This window comes from Apiospora kogelbergensis, assembly GCF_038363985.1.
Source record: "Apiospora kogelbergensis strain CBS 113332 chromosome Unknown utg000006l_segment0_segment0, whole genome shotgun sequence".
Classification (NCBI taxonomy): Eukaryota; Fungi; Ascomycota; class Sordariomycetes; order Amphisphaeriales; family Apiosporaceae; genus Apiospora; species Apiospora kogelbergensis.
In genome coordinates, this window is record NW_027117423.1 from 4,591,659 (window position 1) to 4,616,164 (window position 24,506).

General features: G+C 56.1%; 11 protein-coding genes across 11 annotated transcripts; 5 read left to right on the plus strand and 6 right to left on the minus strand.

The window, feature by feature from the left end:
- Positions 1-113: 113 nt before the first annotated feature.
- On the plus strand, positions 114-1,709 carry PG998_010331 (uncharacterized protein; the record flags this gene model as incomplete). Its single annotated transcript, XM_066877147.1, has 2 exons — positions 114-1,121; positions 1,197-1,709. 2 exons carry the CDS (start codon positions 114-116, stop codon positions 1,707-1,709), a joined length of 1,521 nt encoding a protein of 506 aa, XP_066729303.1.
- Positions 1,710-2,121: 412 nt separating this feature from the next.
- Positions 2,122-4,278, minus strand: PG998_010332 (uncharacterized protein; the record flags this gene model as incomplete). The annotated part of the gene is made up of 1 exon (XM_066877148.1): positions 2,122-4,278. The coding sequence occupies one exon, from the start codon at positions 4,276-4,278 to the stop codon at positions 2,122-2,124; it is 2,157 nt and encodes a 718-aa protein (XP_066729304.1).
- Positions 4,279-7,886: 3,608 nt separating this feature from the next.
- On the minus strand, positions 7,887-8,292 carry PG998_010333 (uncharacterized protein; the record flags this gene model as incomplete). Its single annotated transcript, XM_066877149.1, has 2 exons — positions 7,887-8,037; positions 8,162-8,292. 2 exons carry the CDS (start codon positions 8,290-8,292, stop codon positions 7,887-7,889), a joined length of 282 nt encoding a protein of 93 aa, XP_066729305.1.
- A 2,432-nt stretch (positions 8,293-10,724) lies between these two features.
- On the plus strand, positions 10,725-11,915 carry PG998_010334 (uncharacterized protein; the record flags this gene model as incomplete). Its single annotated transcript, XM_066877150.1, has 2 exons — positions 10,725-11,174; positions 11,229-11,915. 2 exons carry the CDS (start codon positions 10,725-10,727, stop codon positions 11,913-11,915), a joined length of 1,137 nt encoding a protein of 378 aa, XP_066729306.1.
- Positions 11,916-12,483: 568 nt separating this feature from the next.
- PG998_010335 (cutinase transcription factor 1 alpha) lies at positions 12,484-12,720 on the plus strand (the record flags this gene model as incomplete). The annotated part of the gene is made up of 1 exon (XM_066877151.1): positions 12,484-12,720. One exon carries the CDS (start codon positions 12,484-12,486, stop codon positions 12,718-12,720), a length of 237 nt encoding a protein of 78 aa, XP_066729307.1.
- A 721-nt stretch (positions 12,721-13,441) lies between these two features.
- Positions 13,442-14,485, minus strand: PG998_010336 (uncharacterized protein; the record flags this gene model as incomplete). Its single annotated transcript, XM_066877152.1, has 2 exons — positions 13,442-14,246; positions 14,445-14,485. The coding sequence occupies 2 exons, from the start codon at positions 14,483-14,485 to the stop codon at positions 13,442-13,444; spliced, it is 846 nt and encodes a 281-aa protein (XP_066729308.1).
- A 523-nt stretch (positions 14,486-15,008) lies between these two features.
- Positions 15,009-15,248, minus strand: PG998_010337 (uncharacterized protein; the record flags this gene model as incomplete). Its single annotated transcript, XM_066877153.1, has 1 exon — positions 15,009-15,248. The coding sequence occupies one exon, from the start codon at positions 15,246-15,248 to the stop codon at positions 15,009-15,011; it is 240 nt and encodes a 79-aa protein (XP_066729309.1).
- A 690-nt stretch (positions 15,249-15,938) lies between these two features.
- On the plus strand, positions 15,939-16,909 carry PG998_010338 (Fructosamine kinase-domain-containing protein; the record flags this gene model as incomplete). Its single annotated transcript, XM_066877154.1, has 3 exons — positions 15,939-16,084; positions 16,151-16,710; positions 16,779-16,909. 3 exons carry the CDS (start codon positions 15,939-15,941, stop codon positions 16,907-16,909), a joined length of 837 nt encoding a protein of 278 aa, XP_066729310.1.
- Positions 16,910-17,998: 1,089 nt separating this feature from the next.
- PG998_010339 (uncharacterized protein) lies at positions 17,999-18,913 on the minus strand (the record flags this gene model as incomplete). The annotated part of the gene is made up of 1 exon (XM_066877155.1): positions 17,999-18,913. One exon carries the CDS (start codon positions 18,911-18,913, stop codon positions 17,999-18,001), a length of 915 nt encoding a protein of 304 aa, XP_066729311.1.
- An 863-nt stretch (positions 18,914-19,776) lies between these two features.
- PG998_010340 (uncharacterized protein) lies at positions 19,777-20,708 on the plus strand (the record flags this gene model as incomplete). The annotated part of the gene is made up of 2 exons (XM_066877156.1): positions 19,777-19,981; positions 20,056-20,708. 2 exons carry the CDS (start codon positions 19,777-19,779, stop codon positions 20,706-20,708), a joined length of 858 nt encoding a protein of 285 aa, XP_066729312.1.
- An 800-nt stretch (positions 20,709-21,508) lies between these two features.
- Positions 21,509-23,041, minus strand: PG998_010341 (Polyol:NADP oxidoreductase; the record flags this gene model as incomplete). Its single annotated transcript, XM_066877157.1, has 1 exon — positions 21,509-23,041. One exon carries the CDS (start codon positions 23,039-23,041, stop codon positions 21,509-21,511), a length of 1,533 nt encoding a protein of 510 aa, XP_066729313.1.
- Between the last annotated feature and the right edge of the window lie 1,465 nt (positions 23,042-24,506).

Consider the following 24,506-nt stretch of genomic DNA (forward strand, 5'->3'; position numbering starts at 1 on the left):
GTAATAACCCAAGACGTGATTTTCACTCTTGTCCAGCCCCATTTCATCTAGCTCTTCTCTTCAAATGCCCAGCCTTGACAAAAGTCTGACTTCATGAGTTTGCGTCTATCAGCATGAGCCAGTCGGGTTCGGAAACAAACGCGTGGCTCTACTCAGAGTCGTCAACTGGTCGATATCTTGGAAGTCTGCGAGTCTCCGTCCGGTCCGTCCGAAGAATGGATTACTGGGAAGCTATGGGCGTTGCCCGAGAGGAGTTTACCGACGTCATTCAACCAAAACTGATATATTACTTGAGGGAAAACAGCTCTGAGATATCCACATCAACATGCATGCTCAACTTATCTCTTTTCATGATGGGCAAGTCGCAGCTGAAAACGAAGCCTACAATTATGTTTGTTTCCGAGGACAAGAAGGTCCGCAAAGAGGCGCTGAATCTGGCCAAGCAGAGTGATATTCTACTAGAATATCCTGGATTTGCTCTCGGGGAGTGTCGACTCATTGCAGAGTTTGCAGGTCAGCGTCAGATTGGCTACCATGACGAGGAAATCACCTCTCCCAGCGGTAGTGAAACTGACCTAGTGGAACTTTTCACGGACTCGCCTTTTCTTGAAGACGGCGCACGCTTATGTGCCAAATCCAAAGGTCGACCGGATAGGTTTGCAACAGTTGGTGGCTTTCTCAGGCACAACGGGGCCCATCTGGGTTTGACTGTCGGCCATATCCTTTGCTCAGAGCCCACTGCTGACTTACATGAGTCGGATAAATGCGAAGATGATTGTGAAATCATAGGCCTGGACGACTCAGACGAGGATAGCGAAGACGAGGAGGATAGGTGCATCGAGTTTGTCAACAGCACCAGCATGGCAAGCGACAGCCCTGACGCGTTGCCGAAAAGGGGTTTCTCAGACATTGCATCTGTGTCATCATTTGATATGGAATACGGTCCCGAGTATTTCTCAAGCTCCCTTGCAAGAGTCGAAGACGACACAAAGCCAGATATAGATCAATTATCGGACCTTCCAGTCAGCCATGTCAGGAAATTTACCATCAAGGCTGGCGATATTCTGTTCTCGTCGCAAGCTTTGGACTACTGCGTCTTCGCCACGGGCCTCGAACGTTGGGTAAGTGAAAATGACCCTATTTGAGTTGGGGTGTCAATAAGCATGAAGCTAATGCAGCAATTGGAACAACTGCAGTTTTGGCCAACTACCATGATCGACCCTGTTTGTCTGGACGTTTCACTTGAAGACAGACCCCTGGCCACGGAGATATCGGTACTCAAGGAGAGAGATGGTGAGATCAGAGGATACATGAAACCATTTAGCTACTACTGCCGATTCCCATCCACCAGCGACTTCCAGGAGGTCTTCGTTGCCCAGCTAAACAGTCCTTTAGTGACTGGAGACTGTGGAAGCTGGGTCTACAACACGCAAACCAACAAACTCTTCGGTCACGTGGTGGCTGCCAGCGTGAATAATACCGTTATCACCATCATGCCAGCAACACATGTATTCATGGACATCTCAGCACAGCTCACGCCGAAACCAACCCAGAAAGCAGAGCATGACATGATCATACAACCGTCTTCTGAATTCGATCCTCGAAATATATTTCCTCGAGATGTATTGGCCCTCCTAGAAAAAGCTGGAATTGTTGTCCTTTTCGTTTCTGTTATTTGGCGGTCAATCTCTTCATATTTTAATCCATAGTTAACATGAATGACGATCTAATGCCAAGCCCTATCGATTATTTCCTATATATACTAACACAAGGCGGTTCGAGGCTCCAATCAATAAGTATTTGTGCTCCTGTTGAAAGTTGATTCGAACTGTATTAATATGGCGAACCTTGCTTAATCGTGGTGAGATCATAGGAGGTGCATGACTGACTCCACTCCATCAATGATTTTGAACGAAGGTAAAACACATAGATAGTTTCTGTAATACTTGATTAGGCCACCGACCGGGTATCTGGGACCAGAAGATGTAGGTAGCTAGGTAGGCAGATAACCAAAATGCCCCTCCCTCCCTATGTACAATTACCCACCGTCATCGCCAGCGCATGCCACCGTCACCCCCATGCGCCATGTAGCTTCTATCTCTGAGGTGTAGAACAAGCCACTCAAATGTCTTTCTCTACCGAATCTTTCTCTCTACCGCTCATATTAGTCTTGTGCGCCGGCTGCTCCGACTTCAAAGGCGTCCCGGCCCGGCTGGGCACGCGGCTAGGCACGCGGCTGGGCATCCAGAAGTCGTAGCGGTCGGGGAAGAGGATGATGTTGGCCAACCGCACCACCTCGGCCTCGGCCGCCGAGATGGCCGACGACGACGACTTGTCGCTCACCGTGTCGAGCACCGCGTCCACGGACATGGGGTCGTCCTTGGCGCGATGGCGGGTAGTGCCGCCGCCGCCGCCGCCACCGCTCGCCGCCAACTGCGCCGCCGCCGCGGCGACGTGGTTCTCCTCGTTTTTGGACGAGGCAGCCGCCATCGTCGCCGGCGGCGTCGACAGCGTCGACTTGCTCACGGTCCAGGGCGCGAGGCCCATGGCCTGCAGGCCGGCCTCGCCGCCGACCTCGGCGATGTCCTTCTCCTCGAGGCGGCCGGTGTGGGGCGCCTCGCTGCCGAGCCCGCTGCCGGTCGAGTCGAAGTCGGGGCCCGGGTGGCCGCGCTGGAAGGCCTTGCGCTGGCGCGCCAGGAAGAGGGCGTTGGTCTGGGTCAGGGGCGCGGCGGGCGTGTAGACGAGCATCGAGGTGCTCGGCGGCGCCTTCTCGAACGCGTAGGCCTGGTCCGGGTGCCACACGATGTAGTCGCCCGGCCGCAGCACCGGCGGCGCCACCAGGCTCGACCGCAGCTGCAGGTGCGGGTGCCACGACTCGGTCACGCGCTGCGCGTGCCCCGGCACCGCGCCGTGGATGATGGTGTTCTGCTCGGCGTCGAGGCGCCAGTTGGCCGCGTCCAGGTAGGCGGCCCAGCCGGGCGACTGCTCGCGGCCCTCGGGCGGGCCCCGCACGGGTGAGAAGAAGGGCCGCAGCAGGAAGTAGGCCGTGCTCAGCTTGGGCGAGGGCAGCAGGCGCACCATGCCCGGCTCGACGGTGGTGAGGGCCAGGATGCCCTGGAACATGCGGAACATGCTGCAGGCGCCGGCGCCGTTGTACAGGTCCGTCGTGGCGTTGACGCGGCCCGTCGGGTCCCAGGGGTTGTAGCGCTCCCACTCGCCCTTCCAGATGCTGTCGTAGGTGCCGCTCTGGCCGTAGCCGTCTTGCTCCCAGCGCTCGAGGCTGCCGTTGTCGATCTGCGCGATGAGCGTCGACGCGGCGGCCGGGTGCAGGGCGTGGGCGTCGACGGCGGCGTCGGGCGGGGGCGCGTGGCCGCCGTGCTCGCTCGAGAGGCTGCTCGTCGTCTTGGTGTCGATGCGGATGCGGTCGGCGTAGCTGATGGGGCAGCGCGTCGCCAGCCGGTTGTCGTCCTGGCTCGTGTCCCACAGCGACATGGCGAACTTCTGGGCCTGCAGCACGTTGGGGTGGGCGCGGGCGCGCACCTGGCAGGGCGACCAGAAGAAGTCGAAGCACGTCGGGTCCTGCGCCGGCGGCGGCTTGAACTCGTGCTTGGTCTCGAGGTACTGCTTGGTCTCGTCGACCCAGGCCTGGGCGTCGGCGGGCGCCACGACGCCGCGCACGACGCCGATGCCGTACCGCTTCACGCGGTCGCAGAAGGCGGCCACGGGCGCGGCGCGGCCGATGTCGCCGTAGGGGATCTCGGGGATCAGGTCGGTGCCGCGGCTCTCGATGTGCCGGATCTCGTCGCGCAGGGCGTCGAGCAGCCGCGACCACGAGGCCTGCAGCTCCGCCTCGTGGCCGGCGACCAGCTTGCGCTTGAGGGAGCCGAAGCGCGAGGGCAGCGGGACGGGCTGCTCGCCGTAAAAGGACAGGACGGGCGGCTCCATCGTTTTGGTGAAGGTGCGCTGTCTCAACTTTGGTCTCCTGCCTTCCTTGTGGTCACCATTCCTCATGCGCTTAGTGCCAATTGTCGTCGGCGGGGTCAGGAACGAGGTGGAGTACTCGGACGGGTAGGGGATTTCTACAGAAGATATAATGGGCGTTGTCGGTCTTGTTTTCGTGCTGGTTGTTGTTGTTGTCGCTGTCGTGGCCGTCGTTGTCGCCGCATTGGCCGTGGTCGTGGGAAGAGGTGGTGTTGTTGTTTTGGTATTGGTATTGGTATTGGTGGTAGCAGCAGCAGTCACGGTGGCTGCGACGATGGCAGCGTGGGATTTGGACATGGTGGCAGCGGTTGCGCGTGCGGGGGAGTAGAGCGTTGGCACCACGCTGTGCCACCACCTCGGCCGTGGACATGGTTTTGGGAGGGGAGGGGGAGGGGCCCGGCACTATTTTCAACAAGCCAGTGCGCAGTGCATATAGCGAAGAGAGACCAGACGAGACGGGCAGAAACACCTTGTAACCGCTTCCAGACGGCTTCTAGGTCCCAGATGTCGTTTCCTACTCGTGCCAAGCCTGCCCATCCGACAACAGCGTGTTCTCCAATGTCTCCAATGTTCCAGTATTCCAGTATTCCCCGTGTGTCCCTCTTCCTTTCTTCTCTTTCTGGCGGCGATGTTGCTGCTGCGTCTGCTTTCCTTTGCGTGCTGCTGGTATTGTTGCTCTGTTTGTTGCTTTCGGTGTGTGTCGTCTGACCTTTTTTGGTAACCAACCCAATGCCAGATCAAATCATCGTGGACCTTCAGTCAGTGTGTGCTCGGCCATTCATATTCCGTCGCTTTTCTTTCTCTCTTTCTCTTTCTCTCTCTTCTTTTTCTCACCAATGCAAGCAACGCAGCACTTGCCGCGGGGTCGGGCTGGGTCTAAATACGGCAAAGCTCATTGCCTGGGTGTGCCAGACAGTGCGACCATGTCCCGGGGCGGGACCAGGTGGTAGTCGCCAGACCAGCCCCAGACTCTCGTGACTGGGATAGACCCCTGGATGGAGCCCGTCTGCCGTCGTCTATTCCCTCCGCCCAAGTCTGCAAGTCTGCCACTACCTGGTCTCCAGTAAAATAGGACGAGCGCCAAAAGGGCTGTCGCGGTACCCCCGGGCCGAAGTGTCATAGGCGACTGTTTGAGTTGCTCGCCTACCCCACCTCCCACTCTCCCCACTGAACCTGGCCCTATGATTTGCAGCGTCTCCCCCCCCAGTCCCCCCCCGGCCGGCCCAATATCCCAACGGCCCCTGGAACCGTCTGCTCGCGCTACCGTCATTGGTCTGAGACAAGCGGATATAGCACTAAGATTTTCGCTTGTCGAGACAAGATATTCTAGTTTCAACGATAGACAGCCGGGGCTGGCTTACACGACAACACCATGGTTGGTGTCTGTCTGGCAGTCCATCATCTATCGCCGGCCTTCTGCCCCGGGTATCGCCTGTTTCTAAGTCGCAGGTAACAACGACACCCACCCCCTTCGCAAAACAGCCTAAAGCGCCGCATAGATTGCGCACTCACCATTTTACACGGCCGACTCCCGCCCAGTTGGACTGTACTGGTCATTGATTTATGTACGTACAGCTAGCTATCTCCCCATTGCAACCCTGAGCTATGCAAGGCCATGCCCCTCGATTGGCCGGAAAATCCACGCCAAGATCCTCCGCTTTTTTACACGCCATCGCCGACAGCATCCCAGAATCCAGTAGCGCCGCGCAGCACGGGATATCACCACTCTCAATGGAGGCTGCGCCTCCGAAACCCAGGGTCCAAATCACAATACCACCCGTTTCGATCGAGGAAAGTACATACATAACGATCGTGGCGCACACACCCCCCCCAGTCGGAACCAGAGTCATGTGCCCTTCCATTTCGGATACCTGACACTCAGTAGATCCAATTCCAGCTTTAGCAGCCCGTCCCTCCCTACCCTTTCTTATCTACGGGGCCGCGTCTTGTTGCGGGATCCACGCCCTCAGAGTGGCAGCAAGCTGACCACGTGTTGTGCGGCATGGAATAATCCCCCGCAGACGCATGACTTGGATAACGTGCCAAGAGGGCGGGCCGGGGTCGAAAAGAGGCATGCCAGTCGCAGGGTGGCATGTCACGTCCGTCGGCCGTAGAATAGCCGGGCGCGCCGAGCAATTAGGGATATAACGCTGGGTAATTGGATGCGCTGTCGTCCGCGTTGGGATGCTTTCGGCGTTATGGTTGTGTGTGTGTGTGTGTGTAAAGTGTAGTGTAGCCGTCTTTCCATGCGCCTCGGCAGGCCAGAATGCGACACCAATGGAGTGATTGGCATCCTGAATTCGCAATTCCCGTCTTCTCCCCCCTCACTCCTCGCAGCAGGATCCCGGCGGGCTGGAACTGGGTGGTGGTCGGTTTGTTACAGATCTATGCCAGCCACGTACCCCACTTAAATATATGCACATACCGTAGAATTGCGATTATTTGAAGTGTCGGAATATCACACTCGCAAGCTCGTGTGATATCCCGTCACGTCGAGACGGAATGCATCGTGTTGGTTGGCCTCGATGCCCGCCAGCCAAGAGCGGCTCCATTTACCCCCAACCGCAGATTGGCACGTTACGCGACACATAAGAAGCGCAAAAGAGCCGAATTGCATCGAGTAGATCATTACCTGGCTGGGCCTGTCCGCCTGCAAACACAACTAAGCTTAACGCCGCCGGGTGCCGATGGGCATGTTCTTGGGATTGGGGATTTGGGATTGTCCCCCTCTAGTTCCCCTCCACTATTCTCTGCTCCAGGGCTCTGTTTCCGTAATTCCGACGAGGAGCCCCACTGCAAGAACACCCCCAATTACTGACTGGAGAATTGTCGGGGATTTGGCGATTGGTTCATCTTTATGAGTGAGCCACGAACGATTGTCTGACTCGCCTCGGCCGGAAGAACCTGGCAGCAGCCTCACTCATGACACCGCATTAGCGATCGCTTATTTCCTGTGGCACGAATCGATGATAGGCTAGAGGGCAACAACCGGGCGGAGTGAGCGCGCAGAGGAGAGGCGGATCGAACTGACTGACTGTCGGGCACAGGGCCGACGACTCGGACTTGCGAGAAGAAATCATGCGATGCCCTTGTCACCCCTTTCCACCGGAATCTCTGCCCGATCGCCTGGGACCAAAACACACCCCACGCAGCGGCCTCGGTCGTTTCCGCCCACCCAACCAAACTTCCCAACGCGCGACGCTAACATCTAACCAACTCCCTCTCTCCTTTCTTCATGCGGCCGCCTTCTCCTGCATTGCCGACGATGCTTATCAAACCTCCCTTTTCCCCTTCTCTCCGTGCGGGCCACGGCTCTGACTTTCCATCTTGGCCATGCATGCAGACCCGAAGCGATTCGACGAGTGGTCGACCCATCTGGACGCTCCAGGCCTTGCTGGCTAGGGCTGAGCTATCCGCCAGCCGGCCGAATCGTGAATACGAGACGCACTGATGCGCGATGCAGCAGCATGCCCGCCGACGCATACCACTATTTGGTCCCAGACCGGGTCGGCGGGATTCTAACGTCCAATTAATATTAGCAGCGGGAGATATAGTGTACTTCGTTTTGTCCATTGGTGCGGGAGGTCAATGCCACATATACGGTACTCGACCATCTGGCCTGCATGACTTTGCTTACGATATGATCATACGAGAAGTGGTATTGGTATTTTTGGTTGTTCATTCTGGAATGGCTCTAATCTTTGGTTCTGAAAAGTGAAAGGCCGATGGCAGTTGCCGCCTGCCTGGTCTCCGCTTCGAACAGGGTAATTAGGATTCACGGCTAGAGTCGCCGCCAACCGGACAAGAGTGTTGCTGCATGTCCCCCAAACGACGCTCCGCGATCCGTTGTTCAGTGTACCCTCGTGCTAAGCGACGTGGGAAAAAGCAAAAAAGAAAACCTTAGTTCAGTGGCCCCGCTGCTGCTTGAACTTGTCCTCCTTCGACATGGCTTGCGGGTGGTACTGCCCGCCCACTTCCTGCGCCTTGCGAGGGTTCGCCATCAGGAAGGCGATGGTCCCGGCGATGCTAATGCCGGCGGCGCCAGCGATGATTCTTCTGTTTACGTGGAAGCAATGGTCAGTGAGGACATATGGGTGGGGTTGGGGACGAAGAATCCGGCTCCGTCGGCCTGGCCATCAGCCAAGTGACTAGATGATGGAGTGAGTGATCGCCGACTTACGCGGTGTTGCCTGTGCTTTTGGTGACGCCGCCCTCTTTCGGCGTCGGCTCCGACTCCGTGGCGTACTGCCGGCTGACGCCCATGGACCGCTGTGAGATGCTGTTGGCGGGGCTTGTGCGTGCAGCACGCATGCTGGAACGAAGGGCTGCCGATCTGGAAAACATCCTGGCCGAATGAGTGAGTGCTTTTGGTAGGGTATGGTGGTATGGAAGTTGGTTGGGACTCTCCAGGGTGTATGTAGTACCTGGATGAAGTTGAAGAGGGGGGTATCGCGTCAACAATGGGATCAAATCAGAAATCGCTCAAACCACCCACGTTCTGCTGCAGCTTCCGTCATTCCTTTTAATGACTTTTGGCCGGGCTTTCACTGCGTTCTGGATTGACGAGTCTATGACGCCTGCGATGTCTGCCCCATATTTTGCGGCTCACACTATCTCGCGCCTGCGCCTGTCTAGCTTCCCCGGACGTCCCTGAACTAAGAGCAAAGTACTGACGTAGTGATTATTTCCCCGTTTACGTATTACTCATCACTCTGTTCCTTCTCGACCCTGTTTGCGGCATGATGTCGTACCAAATATCAAGTTCCGCAATGGTATCGTTGGAGAGTAGTCGATATTTTATTCATACGCCTTCATCTGCGACGTAAGTAGAACGTCCAAAGACGGCCCTACCCCAACCCCCAAATTGACATAAGCTCAAGCTCGTGGGTAACGTGACAGGCGATCTCAGGGCCTGGCGCACCAGTGAAATTCTGCTTTCTTCACCATGCGCGCGAAAGGACGGGCCTTCCTCTGAGCGAGCTGCCAACGTACAATTCGGGGCCACTCGAAGCCATGTTTGGACTGTTGATTCCCTTAGGTTAGCCATGCCGTAGGTTGATGCACTCGATGGCGCCAGACTATGGCCCCGAGATGTTTTCAAGATGCATCGTCGTCCGAGATAACAGGACAAGACCCCGATTCAACCCGAGATAGGTCCACCCCAAAAGCCCTCGATCTCCATTTCAGGGGTGGTGCAGGCGTCGGACTACAAGGTCGCACTCCGCCTAGCTCTCCCCGGAGGATTGGAGTCGGAGGGCGTCGGGGGGCGCTTCGTTGCTATAAGGATCCGTTGCTCAGTCGGCGGTGGCCGTGAGTCAAAAACAGTTCGTGACTGACAGCTGAGAGTGTTGTTTGCAATTGCAACGCACGCCTGACGGAAGTAGACGAAAGATAGTACCAAGTGTAATCATGTGTATTACCTAAGACTGTGGCAGTTTGGATCCGGTTCCAAACCTTTGATGTTATAGTGAACAGTGTATTCACGAGGACAGACAGGCTGGCTTGCTCGCTCATTTCCGAGGTGGGAGTATTAAAGCATGTCTTGGCTCGTCCAAGTCGTGGAAATCAGTCACCGGATAAGTGTCTCTCCCCCAATATGTGGCCGTGTTCGTCGAACCCTTCCACCCCTCAAACTCTCCCAGTCCCGACGGAATTGTCACGACGTGGCACGTAGGCTACTCCTTGCCGCCCTAAGCCTCCCTTTGATCCGAAACTCCCAGGAGCTCGTGGCTGGCAAGCAGCCGACGATAATCTCCACCCCTTGCTCCGCATCCGCCAGGATTCCGACCGTGAGGTATACAACCGTTTTGCCCTCGTCCTCGACCGTGGCCACCTGGTAGACAGGTCTGGCAATGCTCGCCAACAGGCCTAGAGTCGCAAAGGGGAAACAAGGATACCACGGCCCATTTCTTGCTCCGGTTCATCTGCAATTTCCACCCCGAGACCACTGGAATGATGAGAACGGCAACGTCACTGACGATGTTGATTATGGAGGCAAAGACGACCATCAACCACTGGTTGGTGCAGCTGGTGCCCCAGGGATGCACGGAGGGGACTCATTGTAGGGCAAGGGCAAGGATGTGAGAAATCGTGTAGATTACATTAATCCAGATGACCACCTGCGTCATCCACCAGAACGTCCCCTTCCGCTCCCCCGATGGGGGAAAAGATTCGGGTGTGCAGTAACAATATGGAGACCTTCACAAAGAGGATGTAATTTCTGGCAACAGCCTGATATATGTTAATGACCTAGACAAATGGGGCAGGAGGTGGGACTTATGGATGGATATAGAGATCGCAGTCATGAATTCCTAGGGACGACGACGATGGCATGGCCACCACCATGTCGCACCAGGATCCTCCAGATCCCGTCGCAAGACGGATTGGTCCCCGGCTCACCAGGTTGTCCGTTCTGGACCGTGTCAGTGCCACGAGACAGAAAGTCTTAAAGCGTTTGCTTGAGTGACTTAATCACGAAAGAATGCAGAATGTGAGGAATAATGATTAATTATGCTTGGAGCGGCCGAAGGACGTTTATTATGCAAATGATAACTTAGCACGGGGTAGTTATATGACTGGGTACCTCGCTATTAAGCTTAATTAGTAAGCACGAGGTAAAGTTAACCTGAGAAGCGCTCATGAGGGGAAACTAATAAGGCCAGGTGCCGTGGTTCGCCTAAAGAAAATCGTTCAACGCACCAATTAGTTCCCGTATTACAAGAATTCTAAAATAGCGGTTAACTATGGATACAACCAGCCTCCCTAACGTCGTGTTCGGCCAAGCCACCACGGCGGACCAGCATTCGCAGTGCAACACGCTTGCTGCCACGGCATTCAGCGCGCCCCTGACGGAAGCCGCATACCTCGAAGCCCAGCGATACCTGGGCGAGCGCCCGCTGACGCGGGACGGCGGCTGGCGAGTGTGGTTCCTGGCCCCGGCCGACGACCCGGCGCGCGAGGTCCTCGCCACCTGCCGCACCATCCGCCGCGACCTGCTGCTCCGGGACGCCCGGAGCAGCCGAACCGAGCGCGGCTACTGCGTGGCCGGAGTCGCCACGGCGCCTCGATGGCGGCGGCGCGGGCTCGCCTCGCGGCTGCTGGAACACGTCAAGACCTGGTTGGACGGGCCGGGCGAGGCCGCGGCGAGCATGCTGTCTACGAGCATAGGTGATGTTGGAACCCCTCACCCCCTTGTCCGCTTCCCCGTGTACGGCCGCCACGGCTGACTGACGATGGAAAAAACATAGTTTTATGCGAATAGGGGCTGGCGGCCCCTAGTGCCCGTGTACCAGGCGACGCTGGCCTGTCCTCCGAGACGCAGACTTCACGGGACCTTGGGCGACATTCCTCGGGGGCGACCCATCGCTGACGAGGAGCTGGGCCGGCTTTGCATCGCCGACGTTGAAGACGTGAAGAGAGAGTTTACCACGTTGGCGGCCGGGCCCGGCGACGTGCACGTGGCGGTCTTGCCCACGCCCGAGCTCATCGGCTGGCTGCATGATCGCGGCGACTTTGTCGCGCAGAAGACGCTTGGCCGGGTTCCAGGCCACCACGGCGCCATCAGCGAGTGCGGCCGCCTATGGCTGTACTGGTACCACGACTTCCGCAAGGAACAGCTCGGAATTCAGCGGGTCCGGCTACCGCCACGTCTCGACGGCGACGGCGGCGACGACCACGACGTCGTCATACGGAGACTGGCAGGCCTGCTGCACAAGGCGTTGGAGGAGGCCGAGGAGTGGGGCTTCCCTAAGGTCGTGGTTTGGGAGCCGACGGCGGCTGTGGTAGAGGCCATGGGCGTTTTGTCGAGGCGCGCGGGCGTCTCCGTACGCACCGAGGAGAGGATCGGCCGGAGTATACCCTCGCTCCGGTTCCGGGCAGATGATACTCCAAGCTCTGTTCATTTTCACATGAAAGAACTTTACATGTGGAGTTGAGAGTCGAGGTGTTTCACACTTTAATACAGGGAGACTACGGAGTTTTCTTCCAGGGGGACGCTACCTATGGGCTTTGGGGAATGGCAATAAGGCAAGAGGATCAACTTAAGTCCGCATCAATCGCCCCAAGTGGTTAGTGGCTGAATATCTGGATCGCGCAAGGCGTGACCGGGTCACCACTTACATATTGTGCCCTGGGGGGTCGAGTTCGGAGAATGGCTACCCCAGTCAGGAATATCCGGTCCTGGATAGCCCGGCCTCATTGGTCATCATCCAAGTTCTAACATTTTCATCTTGTCAATGAGATGGAACTAAGACAGTAACAGCCTAGCAGACCAGTCCCTGGTTACACGTAAACTGTAATTGGGCTGGTACTCCAGGCCTAATTTGCTCATGCGGAGTCAATCGATATTTTCTTTTCTTCTTTATCTTTTCCACTACTCTCCTTTATCCAACGCCACAAAATAAAAACTCATGCTCATCAGGGTTCATTACTTCATCTGCTACCACCCGGGATACGTCATCCCGCTATCCTGCCATCACCATATCGTGTCCTGTTCCGCCAGACATGGCGTATCTGGATATGTCGCCCGGACAAGCTTTGGCCCAGATCAACGCCCTTTCATCTCTCAAATTCGACAAATTCGTGGTCGGAGCCGCGATACTCAAAAGCGAAACTGAGATACTTCTCCTCAAGCGTCGACCCGACGAGAAGCACTACCCCAACGTGTACGAGATGCCCGGAGGCAAAGTGGAAACCAGCGACCCTACGATCCGGGGCGCCATCGCCAGGGGAGGTCCATGAAGAAACGGGTCTCCAACTCACCGACGTGCTGAGACCTCTCCAGAGCATCACCTACACCACCAAGTCGGAATCGGAAAGTGGCAGTTGTTGTGTCATTCAACTCAGCTACGTCGCCAAAGTCCAAGGTGCTGCGTTCGAGGTGAACCCCGACGAGCATTCGACGGGGGTTTGGGCAGACCGCACTATGCTGTCTGAGCTGGAAATCACGACAGCCATGAAGGACTTGGTATTGGAAGCGTTGGATCGTAAATGAGAGAGGCTATGGCGATTCTGGAGTCCGTTTGTCACGATGATGGGGTCACAACAGGTTGTTTTTCTCGGTTCCTCTTGTTGCTTTCTACGGAACAGGCGAGTGCAGCTCACTAGGCGCCGGGCCTCCAATAATGCGTTACCCGAGGGAGACTAGACACTAACAACTTTCCTTCAAGTCAATAGACCCTTCTAACATTTCCTCGTTTGTCTTCAGACTGACATCAACCCTTCATGTTATCTACCGCAATGGGAAAATGGAGGAAGGAGATCACGCATAACCAGCGAAGCAAGGGCAACCTTATAAATATGATTGTTAGAATCGACTCGCACAACTAAGTGGCCATTATACTTGAATCGCCTGAAATAATATCATAGCAGCTTTCTCCGATGACTTAATACATCCAACGCCGTGGTTTCGTCGGGCAATAGACTATTATATGGCAATTCTAGGTAACATTGGTACCCAAACCTAATTACTTTCCTGACTCCTGGTGTGCGTGCTTACAAGGTCACCCTTCCTTCGCGGCGCCGCGTCGCGTTTGGCCTTGCCGTTAGCTTTGGATACACCCGCTGTCGACTTCGCTTTCGAATTATTAGCAGTGCCTTCATTCTTCCCACGGACACCATTCTTCTTCGTGGCGCTGGTAGAGGACCGTTTCTCGGGAGTGGTTGTTGAATCTTCTTGTTCGCTCTCCGTATCTTCACCTGGGTCAACCTCGTTATCGCTGGGATCATTTTCCTTCTCGCCAGATTCGTCCGTTTCCGGCTCCGTCTCTGTTTCCTCCGTCTCCTCATTCTCCTTGCTTCCCTTGGTGGACTCCTGCTCCCTCTTTTGTTTCTTGTTGGCTCTCTTGCCACCTTTCTTCACCTCCTTCCCCTGTTTGTTCTTCGTGTGCGGTTCTGTCTCGTCCCCCTCGTCATGATCGTTGCCTGATTCAAAGTTGCTGTCTTGGTCGCCATGATCGGAGTGGTCGTTGTTTGCCACCTTGCGCTTGTGGCCTGTCTGTGGTTGCTCAGCATCGCCATCGCCGCCATCACCATCGCCGCCGTCGCCGCCGCTATCGCCACCGCTTTTATCCTTCTTCTTCTCAACCGTCAGCTCCGAGGCGCGCTTGACGACGTCGTTGCCGGATCGTTCCACGTGGACCGCGGGGTTCTCCGGATCGGCCTTCTTCTTGATCGTGTTGCCGCGCTTCGACTTGATGGCGATCTCGCCCTCGGTTTTCGTCTCGGCTACGGTGCCCCCGGAGCGCCGCCTCCCCAGTTCCACGAGACTTTGGAGGGAGATTGGTTAGCTTGGATAGACGGAAATAGCAAAATCGTGGTGATCATGCCAAAGGTTGGAAACGAGCAGCCCGCTTGAGTGGTGGGCCTTGCCCAGGTCTCTACTGCTACTAGGTATGAAGGCGCAGCCTAGCCGGAGGGCAAAGATCGCCCGGCAAAGCAGCGATAGGCTGGTTTAGATAAGAGACTCACCTTCATCTCCCTTCTCCGGCTGCTTGCTTCCGGCCATGATGATAGGAGCTAGGGCGTTTCGTTGCTGGCGTTTCTGGGGCAATTGCGGTCAGGAGATCACAAGTTGAGCGTGGCGTAGATGGTAAGCAACGTATATGACTTTGGGGTTTCAACCGATGAAGACCCATGGGTGGTCTGGACGGTGGCTACTTTTAAGCCGACTTGACATGGCCGAATTGAAGTGATGTCAACATAGAGTTGTTTCCATTGCATCATGGGCACTGATGATTCATCGTCCCGCCTCTGCCCTGGCTGCCAATCTTACTTTAGCGGCGGGAGCTACATTAGCGTCGATCGCCGAGCTGGGACGATCTAATCAAATCAGGTGATAAACTTAGCCATCCCCATTGTCAATTGCCAAGGAACTCTCAGTGCAAGTCCTCCCGCGGGTTTGTCACCTTGCAGATCATCATCATACCCATAACCGACATCCAAACATCCTCTAAAGCATCTCTGAGTGCAGTCCCGATATCTTCTTGACTCTCGTGCAAGCTGTGAAAGACCACCGCCCGGTTCATGTGCTAGACTGCCAGCCGGCTGAGCGAGGACGCAGCGTACTGCTTGCTCAGCACCGTGTACCCCGTCAAGACGCCGTCGCGATCCAACACGGCGCCCATGGCCCGGAACAACCGCAGCTTGTTTGCCGTGCTGCCCGGGACGCAGTGCAAGAGGTTGGACATAGAGACGGAGCCGAACTTGGCGGTGTCTTGTAGTGCCATATGCAGTGGCTGCGTGACGTTGGCGTCGACCACAACTGGCATGGGATAGAATCGGCCGCTCGGTAGCATACAGACAGTTAGAACTGAAGCTCAAGAGCAGCGAGGCGCTGCTCCTATTTCGAATCACTGCTCAGGCACAGTGAGGAATTAGCCAACCGCGACGCCGCAGTCCAGAGATGGTTGGCCGAGAAATGCCCTTGCAAAAACGGGAGCAGCACCACACGTAGTCCTCATTGAACCCGGGAACAACCCATTCGTAGGTGTAGTGCAATGTGCCCTCTGTGTATATCTCCCGAGAGACTGGACTCCTGTCAGAAATCATGATAATAATGATGATAAAGATGGTGATATTTCTTTTACCTTGTTTATCAGACGTCAGATTCATTCCGGTGGACATAGCACATAGAGGGTATGGAGATAACGAGTGTATTCCGTTATTGCAGAATTGCACTCGCCAAATTATTTGTGCACCGGGATGTAACCAGAACAGGGATCTCCCATACCCTTCCCTTGTAAGCCGGCGGTTATCGTGGTTCGGTTACCTTTTCGGTAGGCTGATTACCGGGCGATGACCCCGCTGCTTGGCTGCCCGGGATCGACCATCTACAGGCTCAGTCTGCTTCCCATCGTCCTCTAATCATTCCGCATTCTTGCCGCAGCCGCTAAAATACCTAGAAAATATTCTTCTTTTTTTTTAAAAAGAAAGAATAAGAAAATTATCAACTTAAAATCATGGATGAAGAACTTGATCCCGCTATACTAGCTGCACTGCCAGAAGGTTGTGTCACGGCAGTTAATCCACATGGCAAAGGAAGCTGGTCTTCAGGCTACAAGGTCGACGTGGAAGCGAACGGCGAGGAACACAAGTTTTTCTCAAGGTATGGAATTGTCAGTGGGGACGCAGGCCATTCGCAGCTAACCACAAGCCCGTAGATCATTCGCAGACCACGGCATGCAGAGATGGCACTGGGCGAGTACGAGAGTCAAAAGGAGCTGCAGAAGTACTTGCCCGACAATGTTATCGTCCCTATAGCTCAGGGCCAGTGCCAGCTCGACTCCTCTGCCTCGTTCTTTTTGGCTCGGTTTCGCGATTTGGACGAGAAAGTAGCTCAGCCGTCGCAGTTGGTGGAAGTCTTGGAGCGATTGCACCGACTTTCTACGTCCCCCAACGGTAAGTTCGGCTTCCATGTCGCCACCTTCAACGGCTGGGCCCCGCTGGTCAACGAATGGTGCGACACGTGGGAGGAGTACTTCACTCGCCAGTTCCGATCCGACATTGCTTGGATGAGCAGCATTCGCAGCCCGGATGCCGACTTCGATGTCGTCGTCAAGGAGTTCTTTGACAAGGTCGTCCCACGTCTGCTGCGACCGCTACAGACGGGGGGCCGAAATATCAAGCCGACGCTGGTGCATGGCGATGTGTGGCCTGGGAATATACAGATCGACATGGCCGAGCAGCGGGTTGTTCTCTTTGATTCATGCTGCTGCTATGGGCATAACGAGCGTAAGTGGACACGCACGATCCCCTGATCCTTGCTGGTGTGGTGGCTGACACGAAGCTGGGCTGGCCAGTGGACCTTGCCATGATGCGAGAGCCGCGCTATCAGTTCACTATTGAACATGTGAACAAGTACAAAGAGGTGGTAGGGCCATCGGAGCCGGCCGAGGACTTTGATGACCGTAATGCCCTGTACGGCATGTAAGTACTAGCAATACCTCACTACTTCGCGGCTACCAGCCTTCCAGCTCCCACCTACCTCCCGCTGCTATCCTATCTGCTATCCTAGCTGTTATCCCACTCCAGCTATTATCCCACTCCAGCTACTATCCCACTCCAGCTACTATCCTACTCCGGATAATACGCGGGACGTCACATAAACGTTATCTTATACAACTTATTCTGGTGCAAATCCGTTAACCCCGTTAGGCGAGACAACATCATAAATGCAGGCCTCCACGACCATAGGGCCTTCCTGAAAGACAAGTACGTCCCCCAATATGTGCACCAGTCGAGAGCTAATAGTTGGCCAGGGTGAAGGAGGAGATGATGAGACTGATTGCCAAGCACCCACATGGCATCGATGGATTTGTAGAGCACTTACATGTATCGGAACACGGTGATTAGATACACATATCACTGGGACACTGATCAGGAATCGGGGTAGTACTGTTTAAGATCTTGTAGCTATTACTATTTAAGAGGTGCCTAGTAGACGCCCTTTTAAGATGTCTTAAAGCTATAAGTATAGATGTCTATACTAGCCATTCTTTCTCTATATGACCACAAGAATTGTCAAGGCGTTCTACGTAGTTGGCAATCCTGTCCATCATCCAACCCGCCTGGATGAAGTCCGGTGAGCTTCCCAGGCTGTTTTCTCTATAAGCAGCAGGTCTGAGGCACTTAGAAGCCGCATTGGAATACTCCAGGCAAGGCGAATCTGCAGTGTGGCCTAAGCGGAGTTCCTTCGAGGTCGTACACCTGCCTTGGGAAAAGGAGAACTGGATGCAATCCGGCTTGCTCTCGCACGCTCTCCGGCAGTGTTCAAACGAAATGAGGGCCTGGCGCTCTGCCAAGGATAGGGCATTGCGGTCCGCATCGGCGAGCTCTACCAGCAGTTCGGTGCTGTACTGGGTACCCGACGCCATATTGTCCCACGAGTCCCGCCTTGGCCGGAGCTGGGGGAGGACCACGGTCTTGAACATGTCGCGGAACCTCGGAAAAGAGCTCCCGGACGGATTGTCACGCAGCCATTGCTGCTCGAACGCCCAGAGCGCTTCGTACTCGACGCGGTTCATGTGATGAAACGTAGCTGGGGGAAGCACCACGGCTCGCGCTCCAGCTTGGACACATTCCAGTCCATTGTGGTCGGGCTGTCTCCCTGAAGGTGGGGGAACCCCCAGAACATGTCGATCCCGATGTCCTTGATCACCTTTCCAAGAACCATGTCTCCAGCCCATTCCTGTGCAGTATAAGCCTCGATCTCCGCCTTGTTTTCTCTCCATTTCTGCGTGACCTTCTGCATGGCAGGATTCGAGAGTGCGAAACCCGACCCCCCATGTCCGAAGAGAACGTCTCCAATATACATGTGCTTCCCCAGGTAGTGAGGTTGGCGGTGGTCAAATTTGGAGAGCCACTCCAGCATGTTCTGCCAGACCAAGTACGTGTCGCCCTCGACGAAGACGAACCATTTGGCGTCTGGCCGGTGACTCAAGGCCCGCTCCACCATGGGCATAAACTTCCACTTGTCGAGCTTCCACCCGGGGTTGTCCGTGGCCCCGCCCGACCCGCTCCCGAACGAGGTCTGATACTCGAGGCCATCACGGCCGCTGGCGCGGAGCTTGTTGTACAGCTCGAAATCCGGGTTGGACTGCCGAAGCTTCTCGTCCACTACCCCGTCGAGAACATCTAGCAGATGGTGCCCGGCAATGTCCTCTGCGAAGTCCGAGTAGATGACGTAGTTCGGGATGCAGGTGAGAACCGTCTCGAAGTGGACGGGGAGCTTCTCGCGGGCCTCAGTGGCCCCTGTGCGCAGGACTACCAAGACGTCGCCGAGTAAAGGGGACGTCGGGCAGCCCGGTTTTGCTACTTCCGTGTTCCCAACAGCCGACAACGGCCGCAGCGAGGAAGAGCGGAAGAAGGACCAGTGGATAATGAAGATGAACACAGCAGTGATGACTAACACTGTTCGCAGCTTGCGTGCCGCCATGGCCGGCGATGGTTTGGATATAAGTCGATGCTGTAGTGTGGACTCGCCGAGAACAACGACTTGGCTGAATTGAAGGAAGCATGGAGAATTGTCGCAGATCCATTTTTCTTCTCTTAATCAGAATCCATGTGCGTCGAAGTTGGATTGAACACCGTTGGGGAGCAGCACGGCAGGGGTTGTCAAGCGAGACATCGTGATTGGTTCCTTTTCTCCCTGGTTTCTATTTGCGTCCGCTGTATGTACGCCGTACCACACTCATGCTCTTAGCTTACTCTTCGACTTTGGTGATGTGGTTCGCCTCTTTCTTTTGCTCTGCCGCCGCCACGAGATGCATTGGCTATCAACCATGTCTCACGTAGCCTATAGCCATGTCTCAAAGCCCAATGCCAATGGACAATGATATCGCTCTCGATGTCAATCACTAAAAGGAAGATTTCCCATCACCGCGAACGCTTTGTTTTCATAATGGCATTGACAGCCTGACCGGGGTTGGCAATCAGGAAGATCACATCAGCTGCCAAGACCAGTCGACTGATCTTTCCTCATTTCTTTCCTTTTTTAAACTGCGCCCCGAGGTAGGGCATCTCGGCGATTAAATCGAATGTTACCATAAAAAGATTACGGATGTACATAACCGAATCCTCCCAGGCTGTGCCGTAATTGTTCCTGGCCGTATACGTAAATTTGCTTGTTGTCGGGCAGCGCGTGTTTCGAACATCAAGGCCCATTTCAAGCCTGCAGTCTCTCTTACACACGGGGCCATTTCTATCTGTTTACCCCCTGACCATCAAGTGCAGCAGAGCACAACATCCCGAAAACAAACAACATCTCTTCCCCCATCGAAAACCGAAACGCACACCAACATGCTGGAGGTCAGGCAAGAAAACAAGGGCAATGTGTACAAGAAACCGACAGTCTCCGTCAACGGGACATTCGCTTTCCCTAAAATATACGGCGAGAAGTACCGGGAAACTTCGTCGCTCAACATCTCTTGGAGCACCAAGTACGAGGCGGTCAACCTCCAATGCTACCAACGAGGCAAGGTCGCGACACCGATGCAGCTCTCGAGTAAGCACCGACCGAGCCCGGTTGTGGTGGAGATATAACACGGAACGAACGCTGCTAATCCAATACCGCGACAGCCAATCTTGCCGAGAAGTGGTTTCAGTGGGATATCAAGGTGCAGGAAACAAATCTCACCGAGCCTTACGTGTTCCGCATCGTGAATGCCCGGGGAACCGCACAGGAGAAGAGCGGGGGCGGGTTTTGGAGCAGCAGCTTCTTCATCGTCCGGGACGCAGTGCCCAGTTCCACCCCGAGCGCGACCAACACGCCATCTTCAACCCCTTCGCCTCCGCCGGTCATCTCCGCCAACGAGATCCCCCTCTCCGAATCCACGCCGTCGGCGTCACCGGAAGTCGAAGCGTCATCGTCTCTCGCGCCGGGCGCGATCGCCGGCATCGTCGTGGGCGCCCTCGCCGGCGCGGCGCTGCTCGGGTTCTTCGCGTTCTGGTTCGGGAGGAGGAAAAGATCAAAGAGTGAACCAGTTGCTGCCCCGACCGACACGGCTTATCAGGATGCCACGCGGAAGCAGGGAGGGTATACAAATGCGCAAATGGCCGAGATGCATGCTCGGCCCATGGAGTTACATGGCGATGACTCGGCCCCCGCGTATTCGTGGCATCCGGGTGGCATACATAAAGCTGACGGGACTGCATATGTACCACATGTGCAACCCAATGAGCTGGATGGGGGTCATCTCCCACCTCAGGAGCTACCAGGGAACACCAGGTGAACGGGAAGTCGGTTTGCATCTCTTTATTATGTGTGGCAGGTCTATATACCCTTTGATACTTAATCAGAAACCCCCAATTTGGGTGTTTCACACCGTCTTATGTAAAACTGACTGTATCCCCCATCGCCCAATGGTCCAAATGCGTGCCAAGTCTAGTCTGTCCCTGTTTCCACACCACCGCTGACAAGCTTTCTCCTGGCCCCGACTTTGGTGCGAAGGTGGGTTACTCGATGTCGCATTAGCTCGATTTCGGGACCCTTCCCGTTCTGGGAAAAGAAACGTGGGGGCCACTGATCTTTCGGGTGCGCGGGCGGAGCGACGTCTAATCTCACGATCGATCCAGCTGGTCTTGGCTTGGCTTCCCCAGAAATGGCCGGCGCAACCATCCAGCCCCACGGGAACGTTAACACCAACATCGTGCGACGCGCTGGCTCCAAAAGAGGTCGACTAGTGCCATTGTGGCTAATGAGCGGCCGCCAGAGAGACTTGCGACATGACCAGACAATATAAGTCAAGCCTATTTACGTGCAATAGCATACATCACAAAGCGATGTCAAAGCGGTAAGAGATACTCGTGAGCCAACGCAGCTGTTGTATCATTATCTCATGTCTATATATCTATGGGCATTCGAAGCCCGTATACATGAAGTGTCTCTAAATATGTCATTTCGAAAAAGGACCGCCCGGAACTCCTGAACTTTTCTCTCAAGCATGTCGACCACTGCTCTCCATCATTACCGCCCGCCTGTCTTTGGATATCATTTCATCATTTCGTCGCGTTCTTGTTGCATCTGTCTTTTTTACACGTAGTTCTCCAGCGTCTTGCGGGCGCCGACGGTGTACAAGCTCTCCATGGCGTCGGTGAGCTCGCGCACGAAGCGCTCGTCGCCGCGCAGATCGTCGCCGAACAGCATCTTGATGCCGAGCAGGACGTGGGGCTTCTGGCCGCCCTCGCGGGCCTTGGCCTGCAGCTCGTCGGCCATGGGGTCGTTGACCTTGATGGGGTTGCCGTGCTCGTCGATGGCGTTGGAGAAGCGGAACCAGCCGGCCACGGCCAGCGTCAGGCGGCGCAGCGGGGCGCCGTCGGCGGGGTTGGAGGGCGCGCGGCGGATCTGCTCGGCGATGGACGGCATGATGAACTGCGGGAACTTGCCCGAGCCGCCGAGGCAGAGGCGCACCACCTCGTCCCGCAGGGTGGGGTTGCCGAAGCGCGCCAGCAGCGTCTTGCAGTACTGGTCGATGTCGACGCCCTCGATCTCGGGCAGCAGGGGGCGGACCTCGTGCTGCATCATGTTGATGATGTACGAGTTGAAGACGGGGTCGGCGATGACGTCGTGGACGTACTCGAAGCCCGACAGGTAGGCGAGGTAGGCCAGGGCCGAGTGGCTGGCGTTGAGCAGACGCAGCTTGTGCATCTCGAACTGCTCGACCTCGTGCAGCGTCTTGACGACCTGGACGCCGACCTTCTCGAAGGGCGGGCGGCCGTCGCTGAACTGGTCCTCGAGCACCCACTGCATGAAGGGCTCGGTCACGACGGGCCAGCCGTCCTCGATGCCGAAGGTGTCGGCCAGGAAGGTCTTGTGCTCCTCGACGGTGCGGGGCGTGATGCGGTCCACCATGCTGTTGGGGAAAGCGCCCTCCTTCTCGAGCCAGGCGTGGATGGCCGGGTCCTTGAGCTTGGCGAAGGAGAGCAGCATGCTGCGCGAGATGGAGCCGTTGCCCTGCATGTTGTCGCACGACAGGACGGTGAAGGGCTTGAGGCCGGCGGCGTGGCGCCGCGCCTGCGCGGCGAAGAGGAAGCCGAAGATGGTGCGGGGCGGGCCGTCGCCCTTGAGGTCGGCCTGGATTTCGGGCTTGTGGGCTTCGAGCTCGTGGGTGTTCTCGTTGTAGAAGTAGCCGCTCTCGGTGATGGTCATGGAGACGATGTGGGTTTGGGGGTCGGCCATCTTGGCGATGACGGCCTCGGCGTCGTCCTGGGCCAGCAGGAAGTCGGTCAGGCAGCCCATGACCTTGGGCTGGCTGCCCTGGTCGGAGCGCTCAATGACGGTGTAGAGGTAGTCTTGGGGCTTCAGGGCGTCCCGCATGGGGGCGTCCCACTGGGTGATGCCGACGCCGCATATCGACCAGTCCTTCAGGTCGAACTGTGAGAGGAGCTTGTCGACGTAGACGGCCAGATGGGCGCGGTGGAAGCCGCCGACGCCGACGTGGACGATGCCGTGTTTCAGGTTATCCCGCGAGTAGCTGCAGGCTTCCACCTCTGTGTTGCGCGAGCAGATCTCGGGCAGGTTCTTGTTGCTGAGCCTCAGGGCCGAGGGGGACAGGCTGTGAGGCATGTTGGGTGTTGTGTGTGATGTCGACGTCCGGGTGAGTATGAGGGTCTGGTGTAAGGAGGGGTGAGGACGACTGCTTGTAAATGGTGAGGATGAAGATGAAGAATGGAATTGGACGACTACCAGCTGCCCCTCGAAGCTGTCCGGCCCACGCCCTCTTCTTATCTAGTCAGCCAGCTACGTAGGAGTTTTCCTGATAAGAACCGGGTCCAGGGCTTGTGGCAAAGAGCGGTGGATGACGGGGATCCACCTCATGCGATACGTGTAGCGCCTGGACGGGGCGTTGGAGACACTTGTCATAAATGTGGATGGCATTTTTGGGGTGTTGTTTTATGGGTTATCGAGTGACGACAGACCATGGTCCCTGGAGGATGAACCGGCACTCTGGTCAGAACCTCCGGTCACCTGGGCCAGCTGCTGCTGCACGTGGAGGCGGTTGGCTGCGACGCTGTTACGGTTCGCGGGAGGAGGGTGGGAGAAAAAGGAAGAAGCGGCTGGTGGGTGGGGGTTCGCGGCAGCAGCAGCAGCCAGCAGCAGTTGGCAGACTGGCACACGCAGCACGGGACAGATTCCGGATGCCGAATGGCACCCCGTCTGTCTATCGGTGTACGCGCCCGCTCCGGTTTTTGGCCTGTGCCGGTTGGTGGTTGGAATCTAGAACTGACTCCTGCGCGCGGGAATCTCACCATTGAGTTCCCAAAACCGCAATTGCATGCACTCGCCAATTCAAAAAACTGGTGATGGTCAACTGTTTTGCGCCGATCGGATAGGCGATTGGGTTCAGTAAACTGGAGTCTGCTTGGAGAGTCCGGTTCGCGGAATGCTCTGGGCGCCCCCTACCCCTGACTCGAGCCAACACGGGCGCCGCTATTGGGAGAGCAAGGAGAGTTCTGGGCCAGACGTGCTGCATGCCCAGCGTGCCCAGCTAGTCCAGGCCAGTCAGCCTGACCTCGGGCTACCTCAGGCTACCGGTCCAGGCTAACCTGGTTTTTCTGCAGCTGGATGCATGGGACCTACTGCCACCTAAAAGTCAGCTAAAGACAGAAAAAGGGACCCCCACAGCAGCATCCAGCATCCAGCATCCAACTGCCCTGCTGGGCCCTGGATCCGGTCCGCCCGGATCACATTTTTGCTAGTGTGTGACTGAATTCGGGGCTTGCGTCATTTAGCACCGCCGCATGTCCCTGTATTTCTTCCCATTCAACCTCCATGTCTGCCACGAAAACTCGGCAGAGGGTGTAGGGGACCGAATACACTGAAAAATTGCATTGCCAATTCAATCCACTGTCAAATGGCTGGACGGCTTCCCGCAGAAATGCGCCGTTCGTGAAAGAACCGTCCCTGTCGGAGGACTTGGGGCAGTAGTTCAGCCCTGCTCGCTGTAAATTACGTCAGATCGGGTCCCCTGTTCCACTGAATACGCCGTGAGAAAAGGACGATCTCTTTCTTTGCCTTCTTCGCTTCTACG